The 16,247-nt window shown below is 38.1% G+C and overlaps 4 protein-coding genes across 4 annotated transcripts; 2 read left to right on the top strand and 2 right to left on the bottom strand.

Annotated features, from left to right (window-relative positions):
- Nucleotides 1–7,698: 7,698 nt before the first annotated feature.
- Nucleotides 7,699–8,271, top strand: CTAM01_15902 (complex 1 protein; the record flags this gene model as incomplete). The annotated part of the gene is made up of 5 exons (XM_060531896.1): nucleotides 7,699–7,721; nucleotides 7,801–7,933; nucleotides 8,001–8,079; nucleotides 8,154–8,195; nucleotides 8,249–8,271. 5 exons carry the CDS (start codon nucleotides 7,699–7,701, stop codon nucleotides 8,269–8,271), a joined length of 300 nt encoding a protein of 99 aa, XP_060373537.1.
- A 752-nt stretch (nucleotides 8,272–9,023) lies between these two features.
- CTAM01_15901 (histone H2A) lies at nucleotides 9,024–9,603 on the bottom strand (the record flags this gene model as incomplete). The annotated part of the gene is made up of 3 exons (XM_060531895.1): nucleotides 9,024–9,079; nucleotides 9,144–9,436; nucleotides 9,548–9,603. 3 exons carry the CDS (start codon nucleotides 9,601–9,603, stop codon nucleotides 9,024–9,026), a joined length of 405 nt encoding a protein of 134 aa, XP_060373536.1.
- Nucleotides 9,604–12,483: 2,880 nt separating this feature from the next.
- On the top strand, nucleotides 12,484–13,091 carry CTAM01_15900 (histone H2B; the record flags this gene model as incomplete). Its single annotated transcript, XM_060531894.1, has 4 exons — nucleotides 12,484–12,646; nucleotides 12,736–12,807; nucleotides 12,863–12,950; nucleotides 13,001–13,091. 4 exons carry the CDS (start codon nucleotides 12,484–12,486, stop codon nucleotides 13,089–13,091), a joined length of 414 nt encoding a protein of 137 aa, XP_060373535.1.
- A 407-nt stretch (nucleotides 13,092–13,498) lies between these two features.
- On the bottom strand, nucleotides 13,499–15,672 carry CTAM01_15899 (G-patch domain-containing protein; the record flags this gene model as incomplete). The annotated part of the gene is made up of 3 exons (XM_060531893.1): nucleotides 13,499–14,013; nucleotides 14,075–15,557; nucleotides 15,646–15,672. The coding sequence occupies 3 exons, from the start codon at nucleotides 15,670–15,672 to the stop codon at nucleotides 13,499–13,501; spliced, it is 2,025 nt and encodes a 674-aa protein (XP_060373534.1).
- Between the last annotated feature and the right edge of the window lie 575 nt (nucleotides 15,673–16,247).

Below are 16,247 nucleotides of genomic sequence, written 5' to 3'. Positions count from 1 at the left end.
TAATAAAGAAAATAAGATAATAAATATATATATATATATATATATATAAGTAAAGTTAAGATATGGTAGACATAAAGTCGGTGCTAGCTACTTTTAATAACGGTAATACTAATATTTTTAATAATATTTTTTTTGTTTAAATTTTCTACTTTTTTAACTTTCTCTCTTTTTTTTATTTTTATGTTCTACCTTTGCTAGTTGCTCGGGCGGTTCTCAATATTAATTATATAGTATTAATACATAGTATTAATAGATACTCCTACTATTTCGATAGACTATTTTTTTTTAGATTTTCTAACTTTTCAACTTTCCCTCCTGCAAAGTTTATAACTACGGATCATTGACGGCGATATTAGTAACTTTTTTTCTTATAAAGTTTAAAATTAGTAATAGCTAAAAACGTAGTATAAGAGTAGAATAAGAAGGATTAAAAAGAATATTTTAAAATTATTAAATAGGGCGGAAAATAAGGGGTAGTTTTTAATTATTTAGAGGGTAATTAATATATTATAATAGCGGGGTTATTAATTATAATAGATTTGGGATGCGACTAGCAATAGGACGCCGATAACTCAGCGACCGGTGCACGAATCGCATTATAGAAGAACTTTTTAAGAAGTAGAGCCTATACGAAGGACTCTATAAGCTTTAGTCTTATAATATACCTATACCTATATTATAGCCTCGCTAGTTAAGTGCTCATAGCCTAATCTCTTATATTAATATCTTAAGCTTAGTTAGTATTAGTAACTCGATAGTTAATAACGGCTATACTAGCTATAACTAGTTATTATTAATTAATATAAAGTCTTATTAAAGTACGTAATAGAAACTTAATATTAATTTTAATAAACTAGTTAATTTATAAAGACGAAGATAGCCCTTAATAAAGCGGGCCGGACCCTAAAGGGATAAGCTTTAATATAAATAACTAAATATTAGCTTTTTTAGCCTTTTTATAAAAAACCTTTACGTTATTATTAAAGTTTAGAACCTCTATAGTTAAGGGCCGCTTTTAACTTTTATAATTAACTTTTATTATTAACTTTTTTAACTAATACTACTACGTAAAAAGTAACTTACTTATCCTAAATTAAATAGTAGTTTTTATATTAAAATTACTATATTATATTAAGCGCGTACTTAGGATATATTATATATATTATATAACGTATATAATAAGCGAGTGGAATAAATAAGCGAGTGAAATACGAAATTACGACTATAATATTCTAACGTAACTAGGTACTTTTTTCTTATAATATATTATAATATACTTAAGTAAATAGTCTTAAGTTTAGCTTACTTTCTAAGCTATTTAAAATAACCCTTATTTAAGTACTTAGGCTATAGCTAAGATCTATTTAATTAGCTACGTTATGCTTATTTATAAACTTAAGGGAATATAATTATATTATAATACTACCCCTAACTCGTAAAATTTAATACTACTTAAAGAAAAAAAGCTAATTAAGTATATTCTTAATCTAAATTCCTAATTATTTCCTCCCTATATTAATAATATAAAAAATATAACTAATTAACTACTTACTAACCATAACGTACCCCTTATTAAAAAGCGCTAGGCTTTTAATTTTATTAAGTACTAACTATAGTTTTAAATACGATTTTTTTATAAGTACGATTATAAAAGGGCTTAATATAAAGATCTAAATATAATAAATACGTAATTTTATTTTATAATAAATATAATTATAAAATACGGTATTATAAAGTCTAATATTTATAACTTCGACGAGACTAGCTTTATAATAAGCTAGATTATATTTAGAATAGTTATTATAAATATAAAAAGGTATTTAAATATAAAAATAATATCCCACCGACGGAGTAATCCGCCGGGGCCGTATTGTGTATTACGTATTAGGGAAAACTAGGTATATTGTGCTCTATACCTAATTACTAATTAAAACTCCTAACCTTTCCCTACTTCTAGCTATCTAAAGGGCAAGCTATACTTACTTTAATATATATAAGACCTCTTAGTACTAGCCCGCGTAAGTAGTTAGATCTTATATTATATACTCTTTTTTATTAAGGGTTAGGGGGCCCCTTATATATTCCTTTATATTTATAGTATGACTTATATTAAAGGGATTTTTAATTTTATAAAATATAATTTTTAAACTAATATTAATATACTAAATCTTAACGTCCGTATTAGCCTAACTATTTATAACGTTTATATTATTACTTAGTTAAATTCCGTATTATTAAAAGGTACTTTATTATTTCTTAGGTATACTTATATTAGTTATAATAGCTATAGTATTAAGCTAGCCGAGGGTACTTAGCCCGAGAGGGGTAGATTTATTAATAAGTATTTTTAGCCTACTAATTACTAACTATATACTAAGAGTAGAGTAGGTTCTTATTAAGGTAGTAGTTTATATATTAATAAGTTTATTTAGTGGATTTATTTAGTAAATTTATTTAGTTTAAATAGAGTAGCTTTAGGTAATATTAGAAGTAATAAGGATAAAAAGAATTTTTATGAGCTCTAAAGAGTAGTAGATATTAGCCTATTTAGCCCTTTTTCTAGAAACCTTTATATTACTATTAAAGTTTAGAACTTCTATAATTAAGGGCCGCTTCTAACTATTATAGCCGATTATTATAGCTAATTATTATAGCCGACTTTTATTATTAACCTTTTTAAATAGTATTACCGTAGGGTAGTTTACTTATCCTAAATTATATAATAGTTTTCGTATTAAAATTATTATATTATATTAAGCACGTACTTAGGATATATTGCGCGTATTATATAATTAAAAAGTATATTATATTATATAATTTCTTTTAAAAGCGTAATCTTATTAAGGTCGATCTTTTATACTTATAAAGCTAGAAAAAAAACCACTATATAAAAATAATATAGCTTAGTAATTATAAATAAATTATAGTTATCTAAGCTATTAACTTATCGGGTTATAATATCCTATTATATATTATTATTATAAATAAATATTACCTCTTTATTTAATATATAAAATCTAATTTATTATATAATTAGGTTATTATAATATTTAAAACCGGATAGATAATAAAAAAAAGAGGCTTAGATTAAGTAAAATACTTTAAATAATATATAAAACTACGTATAAAAAGTTAATATTACCTCTTTATTATTAACAGATATAAAAGTTATTACTCTACGGATTTTAAATTATATTATAAAAAGAATAATATTGTTATTTTTTATATATTAGCTTATTCGTCTTATTTATTATAGCCCTTAGATATTAAATATTTTAAGCTTTTAAAAACGGTATATAACTAAGAAATTAAAAAAAATATATAATAAAGTAATACTTATATTATAAAAAAGGACTTTTTCTTTACGTTTATAAAGTATTTATATAAGTAATTATAAAACAAAATATTTAGGGAGGATTTAGAAGAGCCGGGCTTATATTTTTAAGTATAAAAAGTATACTATTTAAGCTAAATATAAAATTATATACTCTAATACTTCTAAGATCTTTTTTAATAATACCCTTAGCCTAGACTTTTTAAACACTAAATAACTTAATAAAAGTATTATTATAATTATAACTTATTAAAAATCGAATCGCCCGTTATTAAAATAGCTCCCTAATTTTAATTATTAAAGTTATTAAGTATTTATTAAAAGGGGTACGAGGATTTATATATAAAATTATTTTATTAAAGTTAGAGAATTAAATCTTTTAAAAAAAGAATAACTTACTTAGCTAACGTAAAAGGGTTAAAAAAACACGTCTTAAATAAAGAAAAAGTTTTATAATAGTTAATAAAAAAGACCTTTAGTTATAAAAAGAGGTAATAACCTAAATTAAAAAAGAAACGCATCGGAGTAGTAGTTATTAGCTAAGGACTAAAACGGGTTAATAATAATATAATATTTATAAGAATACTAATTATAATATATAATTATATTAAATTACTAAAGAAATATTTAAAAAAGAGGATACTAAGTAATTTAAATTAATATAAAATTATTAGCGGTGCTTTTTAATTATATTTACGTTATAATTACGATTTCGTATTTTACTTACTTATCTATTTCACTCGCTTATTATATACGTTAGTTAAAAAGTATATTATATTATATAAATTTTTTTAAAAGCGTAATCTTATTAAGGTCGATCTTTTATATTTATAAAGCCGGAAAAAAAAACCACTATATAATCATTACCCTAATTAGTACTTAGCTTATATAATATAGCAATTTTAAAATACTTAATTAATCTTAAAGTATTATTAATACTTTAAAAACGTAGTATAAGAATAGAATAAAAAGGATTTAAAAAGATATTCTAAAGTTATTAAATAAGGTAAAAAATAAGAGGTAGTTTTTAACTATTTAGAGGGCAATTAATATACTATAGTAATAGGGTTATTAATATCTTAAGTTTAGTTAGTATTAATAATTAGTAATAGCTACGGCTAGCTATAATTAGTTATAAAGTTTTATTAAAATACGTAATAAAAATACTTAATATTAATTTTAATAAACTAGCTTACTTATTAAGGTAAAGATAGCCCTTAATAAGGCAGACCGGACCCTAAAGGGTTATTTAGCTTATTATTAATAAGTAATAAAGTAGCTTACTTATTCTGAATTATATAACGGTTTTTATTTATTTTTTTATTCTACTTTTACTAGCTGCTCGGGCAGTTCTTAATTTATTTATATAATATTAATATATAGTATTAATAAATACTCCTACTATCTCAATAGACTATAACAGTTTTTATATTAAAATTATTATATTATATTAAGCGCGTACTTAGGGTATACTATGCGTATTATATAATTAAAAAGTATATTATATTATAAATATTTTCTTTAAAAACGTAATCCCGTTAAGGTCGATTTTTTATACTTATAAAGCCGGAAAAAAAAACTATTATATAGTTCGGGGTTTTTTAATATAATATACATAAGATTAAACTACTAAGTATATCCCCTAAGGTATTTTTATAAGTTAACGAGTTATTAATATCTTAGTATATTAATAGTATATATATAAAGTAAATAATTTAATAATAATAGTAAGAGCGATAGTAATAGCAATAATAATTGTAATAATAATAGTAATAATAATAGTAATAGTAATAATAATAGTAATAGTAATAGTAATAATAATAATAATAGTAATAGTAATAATAATAGTAATAGTAATAATAATAGCGATAGTATAATAATAATAAATACTAAGGGAAGCGTTTTTTAATTTAAAAAAAAAAGAAGTAACGAATATATATATATATATATATATAAGTAAAATTAAAAAGTAGATATAAAGTTAGCGCTAGCTATTTTTAATAATAATAATAATAATATCTTTAATATTACTATTATAAACTATTATTATTTAAAAAGCTATAAACTTAGCTAAGTAAACGGCTTATAAAGTAGTAATATTATACTTAATATTATTATTAATCCGTAATTATAAACTTTATAAAAAAGAAAGTTTAAAAAAATAAAAGAATATTTAAGAAAATAGTTTAATTAGATAATAAGAGTATTTATTAATATTATATAATAATATTTTAGATCCGTGGTTATGAACTTTATAAGAGGGAAAGTTAAAAAGTTAGAAAATCTAAAAAAAATAGTCTATCGAGATAGTAAGAGTATTTATTAATATTATATATTATTATTATATAATCGATATTAAGAACTGCCTGAGTAACTAGTAAAGGTAGAATGAAAAAAATATTAATATTTTATAATTAATATTAAGAATTGTCCGAGTAGTTAGTAAAAAATAAATAAAATAAAATAAAAAATCGATATTAAGAACCGTCCGAGTAGTTAATAAAAGTAGTATATAAAAATAAATATAATTAAAAAATATATCGTATTATATAATTTTTTTTAAAAATATAATCTTATTAGAGTCGATCTTTTATACTTATAAAATATTAAAAAAACTATTATATAAAATTAAAATAATCGCTGTTAATAATACGTAGTTATAGACTTTATAATAAGGAAAGTTAAAAAAGTAGAAAAAAAAAAAAAAAAAACAGTCTATTAAAATAGTAAGAGTATTTATTAATACTATATATTAATACTATATAAACAATATTAAGAATTGCCTAAGTAGTTAGTAAAAGTAGAATAAAAAAATAAATAATATTAAAATAATAAGCTAGTACTTTAAATAGCTCTTACGGGCCCCCCTAAATAATAATAATATTTATAAAAAACAATAGATTATATTAAACTTAGTTATTTATATAAGCTAGTACTAAGAGGTCCTATACGTATTAAAATAAATAAAGCTCGCCCTATAAATAACTAGAAGTAATAAAAGGTCGGGAGCTATTAATATAAAAAGAAATAATAATTAAAACGGTTAATTTTAATTAGTAATTAAGTATAGAGCGGAATATACTTAGTTTTTTTTAATACGTTATATTTAATACGGCCCCGGTAGATTGCTCTATTAGGGAAATTAAATAGTATTATAAAAAGAAACTTAAAATAAGTTAAAACATTATTATATTAACTTTATAAACTAAAGACTTAATATAAAAAAGAAAAAGAAAATAGAATAATAAGTAAAAACTAGCGAGCTAGCCCTTTAGGTCTAGTACTCTAGCTCGTTATATAATTATTAAGAGCTTAGTCTCGTAGCCTAAAGCTAAGCTACAGGGCCTATAGGGCCCTAATACTTACTCTATTAACATAATACTATTATTTTTACTATTCTTTATATTATAATTCAATAATTTATTATACTTCTTTGTTATAACCTAATACGCATAACAAGGCCAGGGCCCCGCCCTACGGGACTTATAACAGCTATTATACTATATATATAAAAGTACGGACTTAAAATAACTCTTTTTAAAATAAAAGAACTATAAATAAGTTATATAACTATAATTATATAATAAAATAAGGAACAGATGCTTATAAATAAATAAAATAAATAATTATAAATAAGTAGGATAGATAACTATTTAGTCAATAATTAAATAATAATAAATAAGAACGTTATAAAAGATATATTTAAGAACGAGACTTATATATAATATAAACTTAAGCTAAGCTCGAAGATAGACTTTTTATAGCCTTTTTAATAATTAACTTAATATTAAATCTTACGATTATTTTTAATTATTTTTATTAAAACCCTTTTTTAATAAAATTATAATTAATTACTAAAGTTTTATTTATTTTATAATTTATAAATATAGCTTTAAGAAAGCTATTTATAACTACGATACTATTACTTAGTACTCGTAGCCTTAACTTCTATTAATATACTTATTACGACTAGCTAGCCGTAATATTCTTATTATTAAAATTAAATTCAAATAATATAACTTTTATTACTTAAACCTTATAATATAATACTCAAAGCCCTAGATACATTTAATTGCTAAATAAGACGCCTTAATAAACGTAAAAGCTCTAAGAGGAGGTTGGATGTTCCCCAATGCGGCTCTGCCAAAACTGATGCCTCAGGCGACAACCGGCGACACTACGCCCCGGCCTACACTTAGAACTATTACCATGTGCCTCATTCGGTAACTTCGTAATCATCGACGCGCCATTGGCAGTCCATACCCATTCTATTTCACGACCTTTACGGCCATACACTCATTCCAATCCCAATCGCGATTCTTTCTCCGGCCCAGAAGCAATCGAATTGATTTGGATTCATCGCCATGTCGACCCGTCAAGCGGCACTGTGAGCACCAGCCCCGAAGCTGTCGAAGATGGACGACCCAGATTGGGCGGAGCCGTTATGCTGATAGTCATCACGACAGGTCGCTGTACCGGCGTTCGCTGAAGTTGGCTCTCGACTGGGCTGTTCATCGCCACCTCTGGAGAGGCCAAGCTTTGTACATCCGCTCGTTGTTCGAGGCCAATCGATCTGTGACGGACTCCAGACAGAAGAGAGTGAGTAATGCGCTCGGCAGAAGTCGCAAATCAAACGAACAACGACCGCTGACCTGAGCCTTTGCAGGAACTTTTGGCTCAGACAGAGAAATTATTGTCGAAATGGAAGCACCCAGAGCCCTACGTGCATCCGACAGCACCCGGCGGTATGTCGTAGTTCCTCCCCGACAAATGACAGCACTCCACGCAGGCGCAGACGATGCTAATAACCATTGCACAGGTTCCAAATTCGAGCGCAACCTTCGAGCACCTATCCTTGACCGTGAGTCCCCAATGTGGTGGACATTGCATCGATACATGCTGACAAAATCATAGCGCCACCCCCACTGAAATTCTAAGCAGCAAGCAAAGGCGTGGAATGGAGAAAGACTGGGATTACAGCGTACGCGACGTTTGGACTGCTCAGTATAGACATGCAACCATGTGGAAGCTTCAGAATGCCTTTTCGACAACACCGTGTCGGGGACTATGGACCGGGACACCAACGTACAACCGTAATATACAAGCCCGGGCTGGCTGATCCAAGCCAAGCGAAGGCTTACGCGCACGCCGTTCAGCTCACAAGCATAGCTTCCCCCCGGTCTCTCTACAAGTCTGTATAATACAACATCACCCGATTTCAATAGCTCCAAGTCGTCTTGTCGCAACGAGTCGCGTGAGTGGTATGACGAATCCAATGGTGCCACCGACCGAGTTCCCGTTTGCTATCACACAAGAGGCAACATCCTAAAAGTTCGAGGAATGTGCCTTATTCACCAGCCTAGAGAAAAGTAGCAACATGGACATGCTGCATATCATATATACGTGTTTCTGTCCAACCTCAGACTTCCCAGACAGTCGACAAAAGAGGAAACAACGCAACGCGCAAACCGACCAGCCATGAGTCAGTACACAGACAGCATCGCAATCAACCCAATGTGCGAAACATGATCTTCAAAAGGTATTCTCATTCGTAACCATAGCTTCCTGCCGTGGTATTATTGTACAACCCAAACGTGAAAATCAACCGTGAACCCTGAACCGTGACCCCGATGTCATGACAACCCAAAGCAGCCGACCAGCACGAAAAAAACCCAAAACCGACACCCGTTTACAACTCTTGGCTCTGGTTCTTGCCAGTCTTGCCAGTCTTCTTGGGCAGCAGGTCTTGAAGTATCATTAGCAATTGAAGTAGAAAAAAAAAGGGACCGAAGATGGAAGGCCAACTTACTCTGGTGAATGTTGGGCAGAACACCACCCTGGGCGATCGTGACGTGACCGAGAAGCTTGTTCAACTCCTCATCGTTGCGGATGGCGAGCTGAAGATGACGGGGAATGATACGGGTCTTCTTGTTGTCGCGAGCGGCGTTGCCAGCCAGCTCGAGAATCTCAGCGGCGAGGTACTCAAGAACTGCGGCGAGGTAGACGGGGGCACCGGCACCGACACGCTGAGCGTAGTTGCCCTTGCGGAGCAGACGGTGAACACGACCAACGGGGAATGCGAGACCGGCCTTGGAGGAACGACTGTGGGATATAAGGTCAGTGGATGAAGCTTGAGCTTGGATCGAAGAACATCGCATAATAGTGTAAATGCGGCCTTTCTTGGAAAGCTTCAAGTGAGAGGGAGCAACTTACGATTGCGCGTTCTTGGAACCGCTGGCCTTTCCGCCGGACTTGCCGCCTCCAGTCATTGTAAATTTGGGATTTGGGGTTGAGTTACGTGAAAAAGTTGGGTATTGAGGTAGACGCGTAAAAAGCGACTTGGCTGAAGGCTGGCTTTGAGTTGGTGATGGAAAAGTGAGATGAAGATGGAAGAAAGGGCGTTGATGGTGGGGAGTGAAGAAGTTAAGTAGTTTTCGCGTTAGAGGAGCTCGATCACGGATCACCAACGCGCGATTTGGCGCTAAGCCTAAACCAGAAATTCGATGTTGTGGTAGACTGGTGCAGGCAGGTGCGGTGCATCATTTTTCTGGGCCCGGGCTAGAAGACGGGTACGTACCTCTTATCAGTTCTGCTGCCGCCCACAGCAGTACCGCTTCTTTGGTGGACGCGAGCTATAGATAAGCCTTAAGGTGGGCTGCCAGCCTGCCAGACGCGACTTCCATTCCATGACAAAGACTCACAGGAGCAAGGTAGCGAGCGATTGCGTCCAGATGCGATCAATGCAAGGAAATAAAACCCCCCGCGGTGCCGCTCCTCTTTCCACAAACAATGCCGGGATCTGCCCACGCCCCCTTCTTAACAACTTTTTTTTTTCCTTCCCAAAAACCATTTCCACTTTCTACATTTCCCCCCCCTTCCGCGCAGGATTTTGGTTTTCGAATTATCTTACTGGCTAGGAGAAGCGGTCATCCAGCCGCGTCTTGATCACCTTCTCTTACGTATCAACCACCTTCCCCCTCGGCCTTGTTTCTTGGACGAACCGCCACGACGAAATCAGCTGGGTACCTTCCAACTTACTGGACTGATGCAATTGACTTTGTTTTTATCTTTACTCATATTCTTGATGATGCCGTGTGTTGTCTTAACGCACGACAATATTCCACAACCCCCCCTCTCGTCCCCCACGTATAGCTCCAACCGGTATTCTCATTCCCGGAACAAAAGGATCCTGAATTTCAATTCGAAAAGTGATCTCTCGGGGAGAATCGGCTTTTACGTGTTTACCATTCAGCAGAGGTCACCCCGAGGCGCATTTGCCATCCATGTTCGAACTTTGACGAACTTCGTTGTCTATTTGTAAATGAAGGACAAATGGGTTGCATCTCAACCACTTTATGCCGTTTGTATGCTTCGCTATCCAGTGACATTTCGACCCCATATGACTTGCATCCGAATGGATCTCAGATCTACCGGAACCCGCTGTATAGCACGAACAGAGTCCGATACATGTGGTGTGAGCTCATGTGAAGAAGCCTAATGAGACCCAGGAACCTGGGCCTCACATGGTCCATCGTTCGGCTCCATCCCATATCGGGTCCGGAGAAATCTTCAAATCGACTGCCCCGCGTTCTGTTTGACCCCGTCGTAATCGTGGACAGAGCCTCATGGAGTGCCTGATACAGCGACCCCTGCATGCCACTCGTGGTGTTTCTACGGCAAACGGGCCCAGCCTTGTAATGACATAGAGTGGAGGGGTCCCGATATGTACTGCAGAGCCCACCGCGTTACCTTCGATCGCGTTTCCACTGGCTGCCGCTGAATAGCGGACAGTGTTTCTCCTGCTAGATGCAACATCCTGCAGGCCAGGTACTCCACGTCCAAGACCGCGAGCTCACGGGCATGCTTCCTTCATCTAGGGGTCGTTCTACCTGAGATCACAGATGTGTATGGATCGCAATGAGCAGAGAATGTCACTGAGCCCCCCGTCAATTCCGAAAGAGCCATGCGGGCCTAGGCCTAATTGAGACAAAAAGTCCAGGCACTGGCTACCTTAGCCGCACCCACCATCGCAAGACGCAAGCTGCAATCAACGCGTCGAAGAGGGCGCATATTTCCTCAAATCCAAAGACTGCTCTCAGTGTCACACGTTCCACTGGATACAAGCGAGAAGCAGTTGCAGCGCGCAGCGTGTAAAAAGTCATACTGCCTTCGTCTAGAGTCTTTAGCAACCTCGGGCAACGTGGACCAGGTAGGCACATATTAAAATGTCCAGATGAGGTGGCTCGGCGGCTCATTGGCATGGCGACCCGAACATTCTCTGCGGACTGCTACAAGCCTTCTGCTCTCGACTTACTATGGATATGAGTGTTGTAGAGATGCTATGAGACGTGTATTGATTCTCAGCTATCACTTCTTTCCGCACCGGCGGTCTTGAGGCGGCAGACGCCGTAGCCGGTAGGTACGCTGCAAGAACGATACGCATGTGATGTTGTAGCTTTGCAAGCATCTCTGATCTGGCTTGTGGACTTTTCTCTAGCTTCTACGAATCGCCAGTCGTCTTGGGCGGTACCAGTGAGTAAATACGTGACCTGTTAGCTTTGCCTGACCGGGAGACTGTTGGTTGGCCTGTGATGGGACGCTGCTATTGGTTGGAGCCTGTTCTGGCAGTCTCGAATGTCCCCTGCCTGCCAGCTCCGTGATACGCGAAAAAAAAAAAAAAAAAAAAAGAAGATACATTGAGCGTCACGTATTTGTTTTTTTAGCGCGAACGCGTGAGTACCCCAGTTCGGTAGCCGCTCTCGTGGGCGGTGGTTACGGATCCTCCATCTCTAGACCCACCTACCCAGTTCTCAGCCAACCAAGACAGCCGATTCCCATTTTACCAGGCAAGGCCACACCAGCGCACGCCCCTGGCACCAGTCCTGAGGCCCCGGTGTGCCACTGATACTGACCACCCACCTGGGCCACCCCTCCCCAAAATCACTCTGTCCTCGCATCAAATCAGTAACGCCGCAGAATCCCGTCGCGTCCAGCTACAAAAACCCAGCCCACCCCCCCAAACTTCTTCCTGCCACATCAACTCTTCCTCACTCCATCATCCAGCTTCATCCACGGTCGCCAGTCGCAATCCATTTCAACCAACTTACTCACGTACTCATTTTCCACCTTCACTAATCCAAACCGCAAAAATGCCCCCCAAGGCCGCCGACAAGAAGCCCGCCTCCAAGGCCCCTGCCACTGCCTCCAAGGCCCCCGAGAAGAAGGATGCCGGCAAGAAGACCGCCGCCTCTGGCGACAAGAAGAAGCGCACCAAGTCTCGCAAGGAGACCTACTCCTCCTACATCTACAAGGGTAAGTGACATTGGCACTTCGCGTTCTTTGTTGGCGCGTCGCATCACGCGACACTATGTATCCGACACGTTCTGACACAGTATTTGCAGTCCTGAAGCAGGTCCACCCCGACACTGGTATCTCCAACCGCGCCATGTCTATCCTTAACTCATTCGTCAACGGTAAGCACACATCGCTCCAAATACTTGCACGCACCGTTTCTAACGCGTCACACAGACATCTTCGAGCGCGTCGCCTCCGAGGCCTCTAAGCTTGCTGCTTACAACAAGAAGTCCACTATCTCCTCTCGCGAGATCCAGACCTCGTATGTCATCTTTCCAGGTCCGAAACCGAATCAGCTAACCGCCCCAACAGTGTTCGTCTCATCCTGCCCGGTGAGCTGGCCAAGCACGCTGTCTCGGAAGGCACCAAGGCCGTTACCAAGTACTCTTCTTCCACGAAATAAGGGTGCTTGTACTGCTTTTCTTTTCGGGCATTGGATTTTACTTGGCATTTGGGTGTCATGATGAGACCTGCCAAGGTTACCAATATCCTTGGGGTCTCTTAATGCGTTACGGATGGTTTGCTTTTTTGGGGGCAATGTCTTCACGGTCAAACGGGGTTCGCGGGTTGTACAATACACCTTGAGAATAGGGTTTTCGGACGAATGAAATCGTACACATGAACATCAACAACACAATTCTACTTCGTTGCAAACGTGCCCGGTGCACACATATACTAAAGTATGAACACAGGCTCCCCAGCGCCCCAGGAGCACCTTTAGCAAAGCAGCCCACAGCGACCCATCTTGGGCACGATATTGAACGCGCTGTCCCGCAAAGTCAGCGACACCGCGATGACCTCCCATGCGTGTTATCCCAGCCCGGCCTTGCTACGCTTGACAACATGGGCGACAGGCTGCAAAATGCCCTTGTTGTTAATCGCGCCCAGCGCCGTACCGCTACTCCAGCCCATTTTCTCGAGCATTGCACGACCTTTGTTTTCCTGGCTCAACTCAGGCGCGGAACCCCCGACGACCTCGCCATCCCGATAGGCGACTCCCGCATGTCCACCACCACCTCCCCTACGAGCCGATTGCCTCTGTACGGCAGCCCGCACTGCCGTATCGTTGCGAGGGAAGTATTTGCGGCCGACCCGAGCAATTGCTACATCGAAGATCTCATCGGCAAATTTGGCGGTCCTGAAAGTGCGGTGGAGCATGGGTCGCCTTTGGTCACCCGAACCTGTGGACTTGGACTTGATGTTAAATTTGCTGGCTAGTTCGTGAATCACCTTGCGAGCATGGTTGTCCATGGGCGGTAGTGTGAGACTGCGGTAATAAGTCAGCCTCCAATACCTTGAGTGCACTCGAAGTGTATGAAACTTGCCTAGGTTGAGTGCCTAAGAGGAATGTTCTTAGCTCATCGGCGATTTGTTCAAGCCCCATACCGTGGGGATATTTGACTCTGAGATCTTCCGGGTTTGCATGTTTACCCAACAATCCCATACTACGCATGGCTTGGCGTTCTTTCTTCCTCTCAGCCTTTTTCAAGCGATCATTCTTCCACGCAGCTTGCATCTTGCCCTCTAGCTCTGAGTCCGAAATGTCAAACACGGGAACCTTGCCCCTGGCACCCTTGCTCCTCTTAGGCTTCAACGCCGGGCGGCTCCAGTCCATGAAGTCGAAATCGTCGATCTCATTCGCAAATCTATCTGCTGCTGATCTGAAGATATCGTCGTCGTCTTGGTCGCTTGAGTCAGAAGGCGGCGATGCGTCTTCAGCAAGAGATTGTTCGAGTGATGCCAGGTAGGAAACGTCCGTCTCAAAAATTCCCCTTAGTGCATGATCATCTTGTATGACTTTGCGCCTTTCGGATCGCCTCTGTGCATTATGGACAGGTTTCTCGTCGCTTTCCTTAGGCGCTTTTCCAACCCCTGCAGTCGCATGTTCCGATTCACTGTTGACGCCTGATAACTCCTCGGTCTTGCTCGTGGCTACGACGGTCTGGAACGAGTCATCGATGCCTTCAGACTCGCTCAAAGAGCCGCCTATGTCACGGCGAGAATAGGCTTTGGCAGGCATCAGGGCTTCGTCTTCACCATACTCCCTCATGTTGGCAATATAGTCAGCAATCAGTTCATCGTCCTCCTGTCGCTTCAAGTCTTTGGCGGCATTTCGACGAGATTTCTGTGTAGAGTTTCCGACAGTCTTCATAGGCATATCCCTGCTGCTGTCTTTGTTTGATTTCACGGTCTTCTCCAGGACGTTGATCTCGGTAGAGATGCCGCCCAGGTTGAAAGTATTCAGCTTCGATTTGGCCTTGGACTTCGAACTTTGCTTGTCTCTGGGAACCTTGTTGCGACCTCTGAACAGAATGACATCTTCGCTAGAGTTGGACGACGTAGGCGATGGAGAACGAGTTGGAGTTTGATCGACAAATGCGTCAAGCCGTTGAGTCTCTCCCACGACGTCGAAGAAGAAGGGAAGAGGTGTGATGGGAGCCTCAGCGCCAGTGATGTCTTCCGCTCCGGACATCGTAGCCTTCTCTACCTCGCGTGGGTCTAGAGAGACATCCGTCATTTCGGCGGCAATATCGACCGGCATGGCCTCGTGGACGTGAGCTTCGACAAGCGAAACAGCAGGTTGAGATTCGTGGGAAGGTGTGTCGGCAGCAGCTTGGCCATCGGTGATGGTTTGTCCTTCGATTTCCGCTTGAGGTCTGCTTGTAGAATTCCCCTCGTCAATCTGCAAGATGCTCTCTAGTTGTTTGAGAGGCTCTGCAGCTCCAGTATTGATGAAGGCAACCGGCCTGTGGCGTAGTTTGGAATCACTGCTCCAGGGTGAGGAGCGATGAGCGGTGCTGCGGGCTTCGTCTTGCAATGTAAACCCTGCTGCGAGCCCGGTTAACTTGCATGCCATCAATGGGAGGTGCTGCCCGAGACGAGTCCCGATCAGAATGGCATATACTGACCGGCTGGGCTAATCGCAGGAACGAAACTGGCTGCATGCCGCTCTATACCACCGGGAGGGCGAAGGCGAGGGGCATTGCGTGGTGGCGCTCGTGCGCCACCTTTTTTCCCACCGCGCGGCATCGCTGCCCACGCGATGAAGAATGTTCAATGGAAGTGCCGTCTATGTCTTGTCTGGGTAGTAAAGGAGTAGTTTCTGTCAACTGGATGTGAGGTTGTAGGAGCTCTGACAACTTCCGCTGAGGTCAGAAATATACTCAGAATGTGGCAAGCCGGCCCAAAAAAATCCCTTCTATTATGCGTACCTCTACTCCATATTCTGTCCCTATGAAAGCGCAATGCGGAGTAGGCACCGGGGGCGAGGTATCTTAGCTTAGATGCTTACCTATGCATACTTAGGGAAGAGCCATGATTGATACCTTAGGTTTGTTGGTTACCTTACCTTAGGCAGTTACTGGATCTTGTCGCATCTGTTATCGATAAGAAACGCTCAGGCGGGGCACAGATCATGAAAGGTAAGGTACCTTATTCATAGAAGTACTGTGGATATTGTATCGACTCGGATACCTAGCCAAAATCCGAAGCCTTGCACTAATGCCCGCTTCGCACCTCAGGTAGGTATTCTATCCTTCCAGCACTAGTTGCCGATCAA

Source organism: Colletotrichum tamarilloi, assembly GCF_030869305.1.
Source record: "Colletotrichum tamarilloi strain Tom-12 chromosome Unknown Scaffold_184.1, whole genome shotgun sequence".
In the NCBI taxonomy this organism is placed as follows: Eukaryota; Fungi; Ascomycota; class Sordariomycetes; order Glomerellales; family Glomerellaceae; genus Colletotrichum; species Colletotrichum tamarilloi.
The sequence above is the reverse complement of the archived record's forward strand: the minus strand, read 5'-3'. Positions and strand labels throughout refer to the sequence as shown.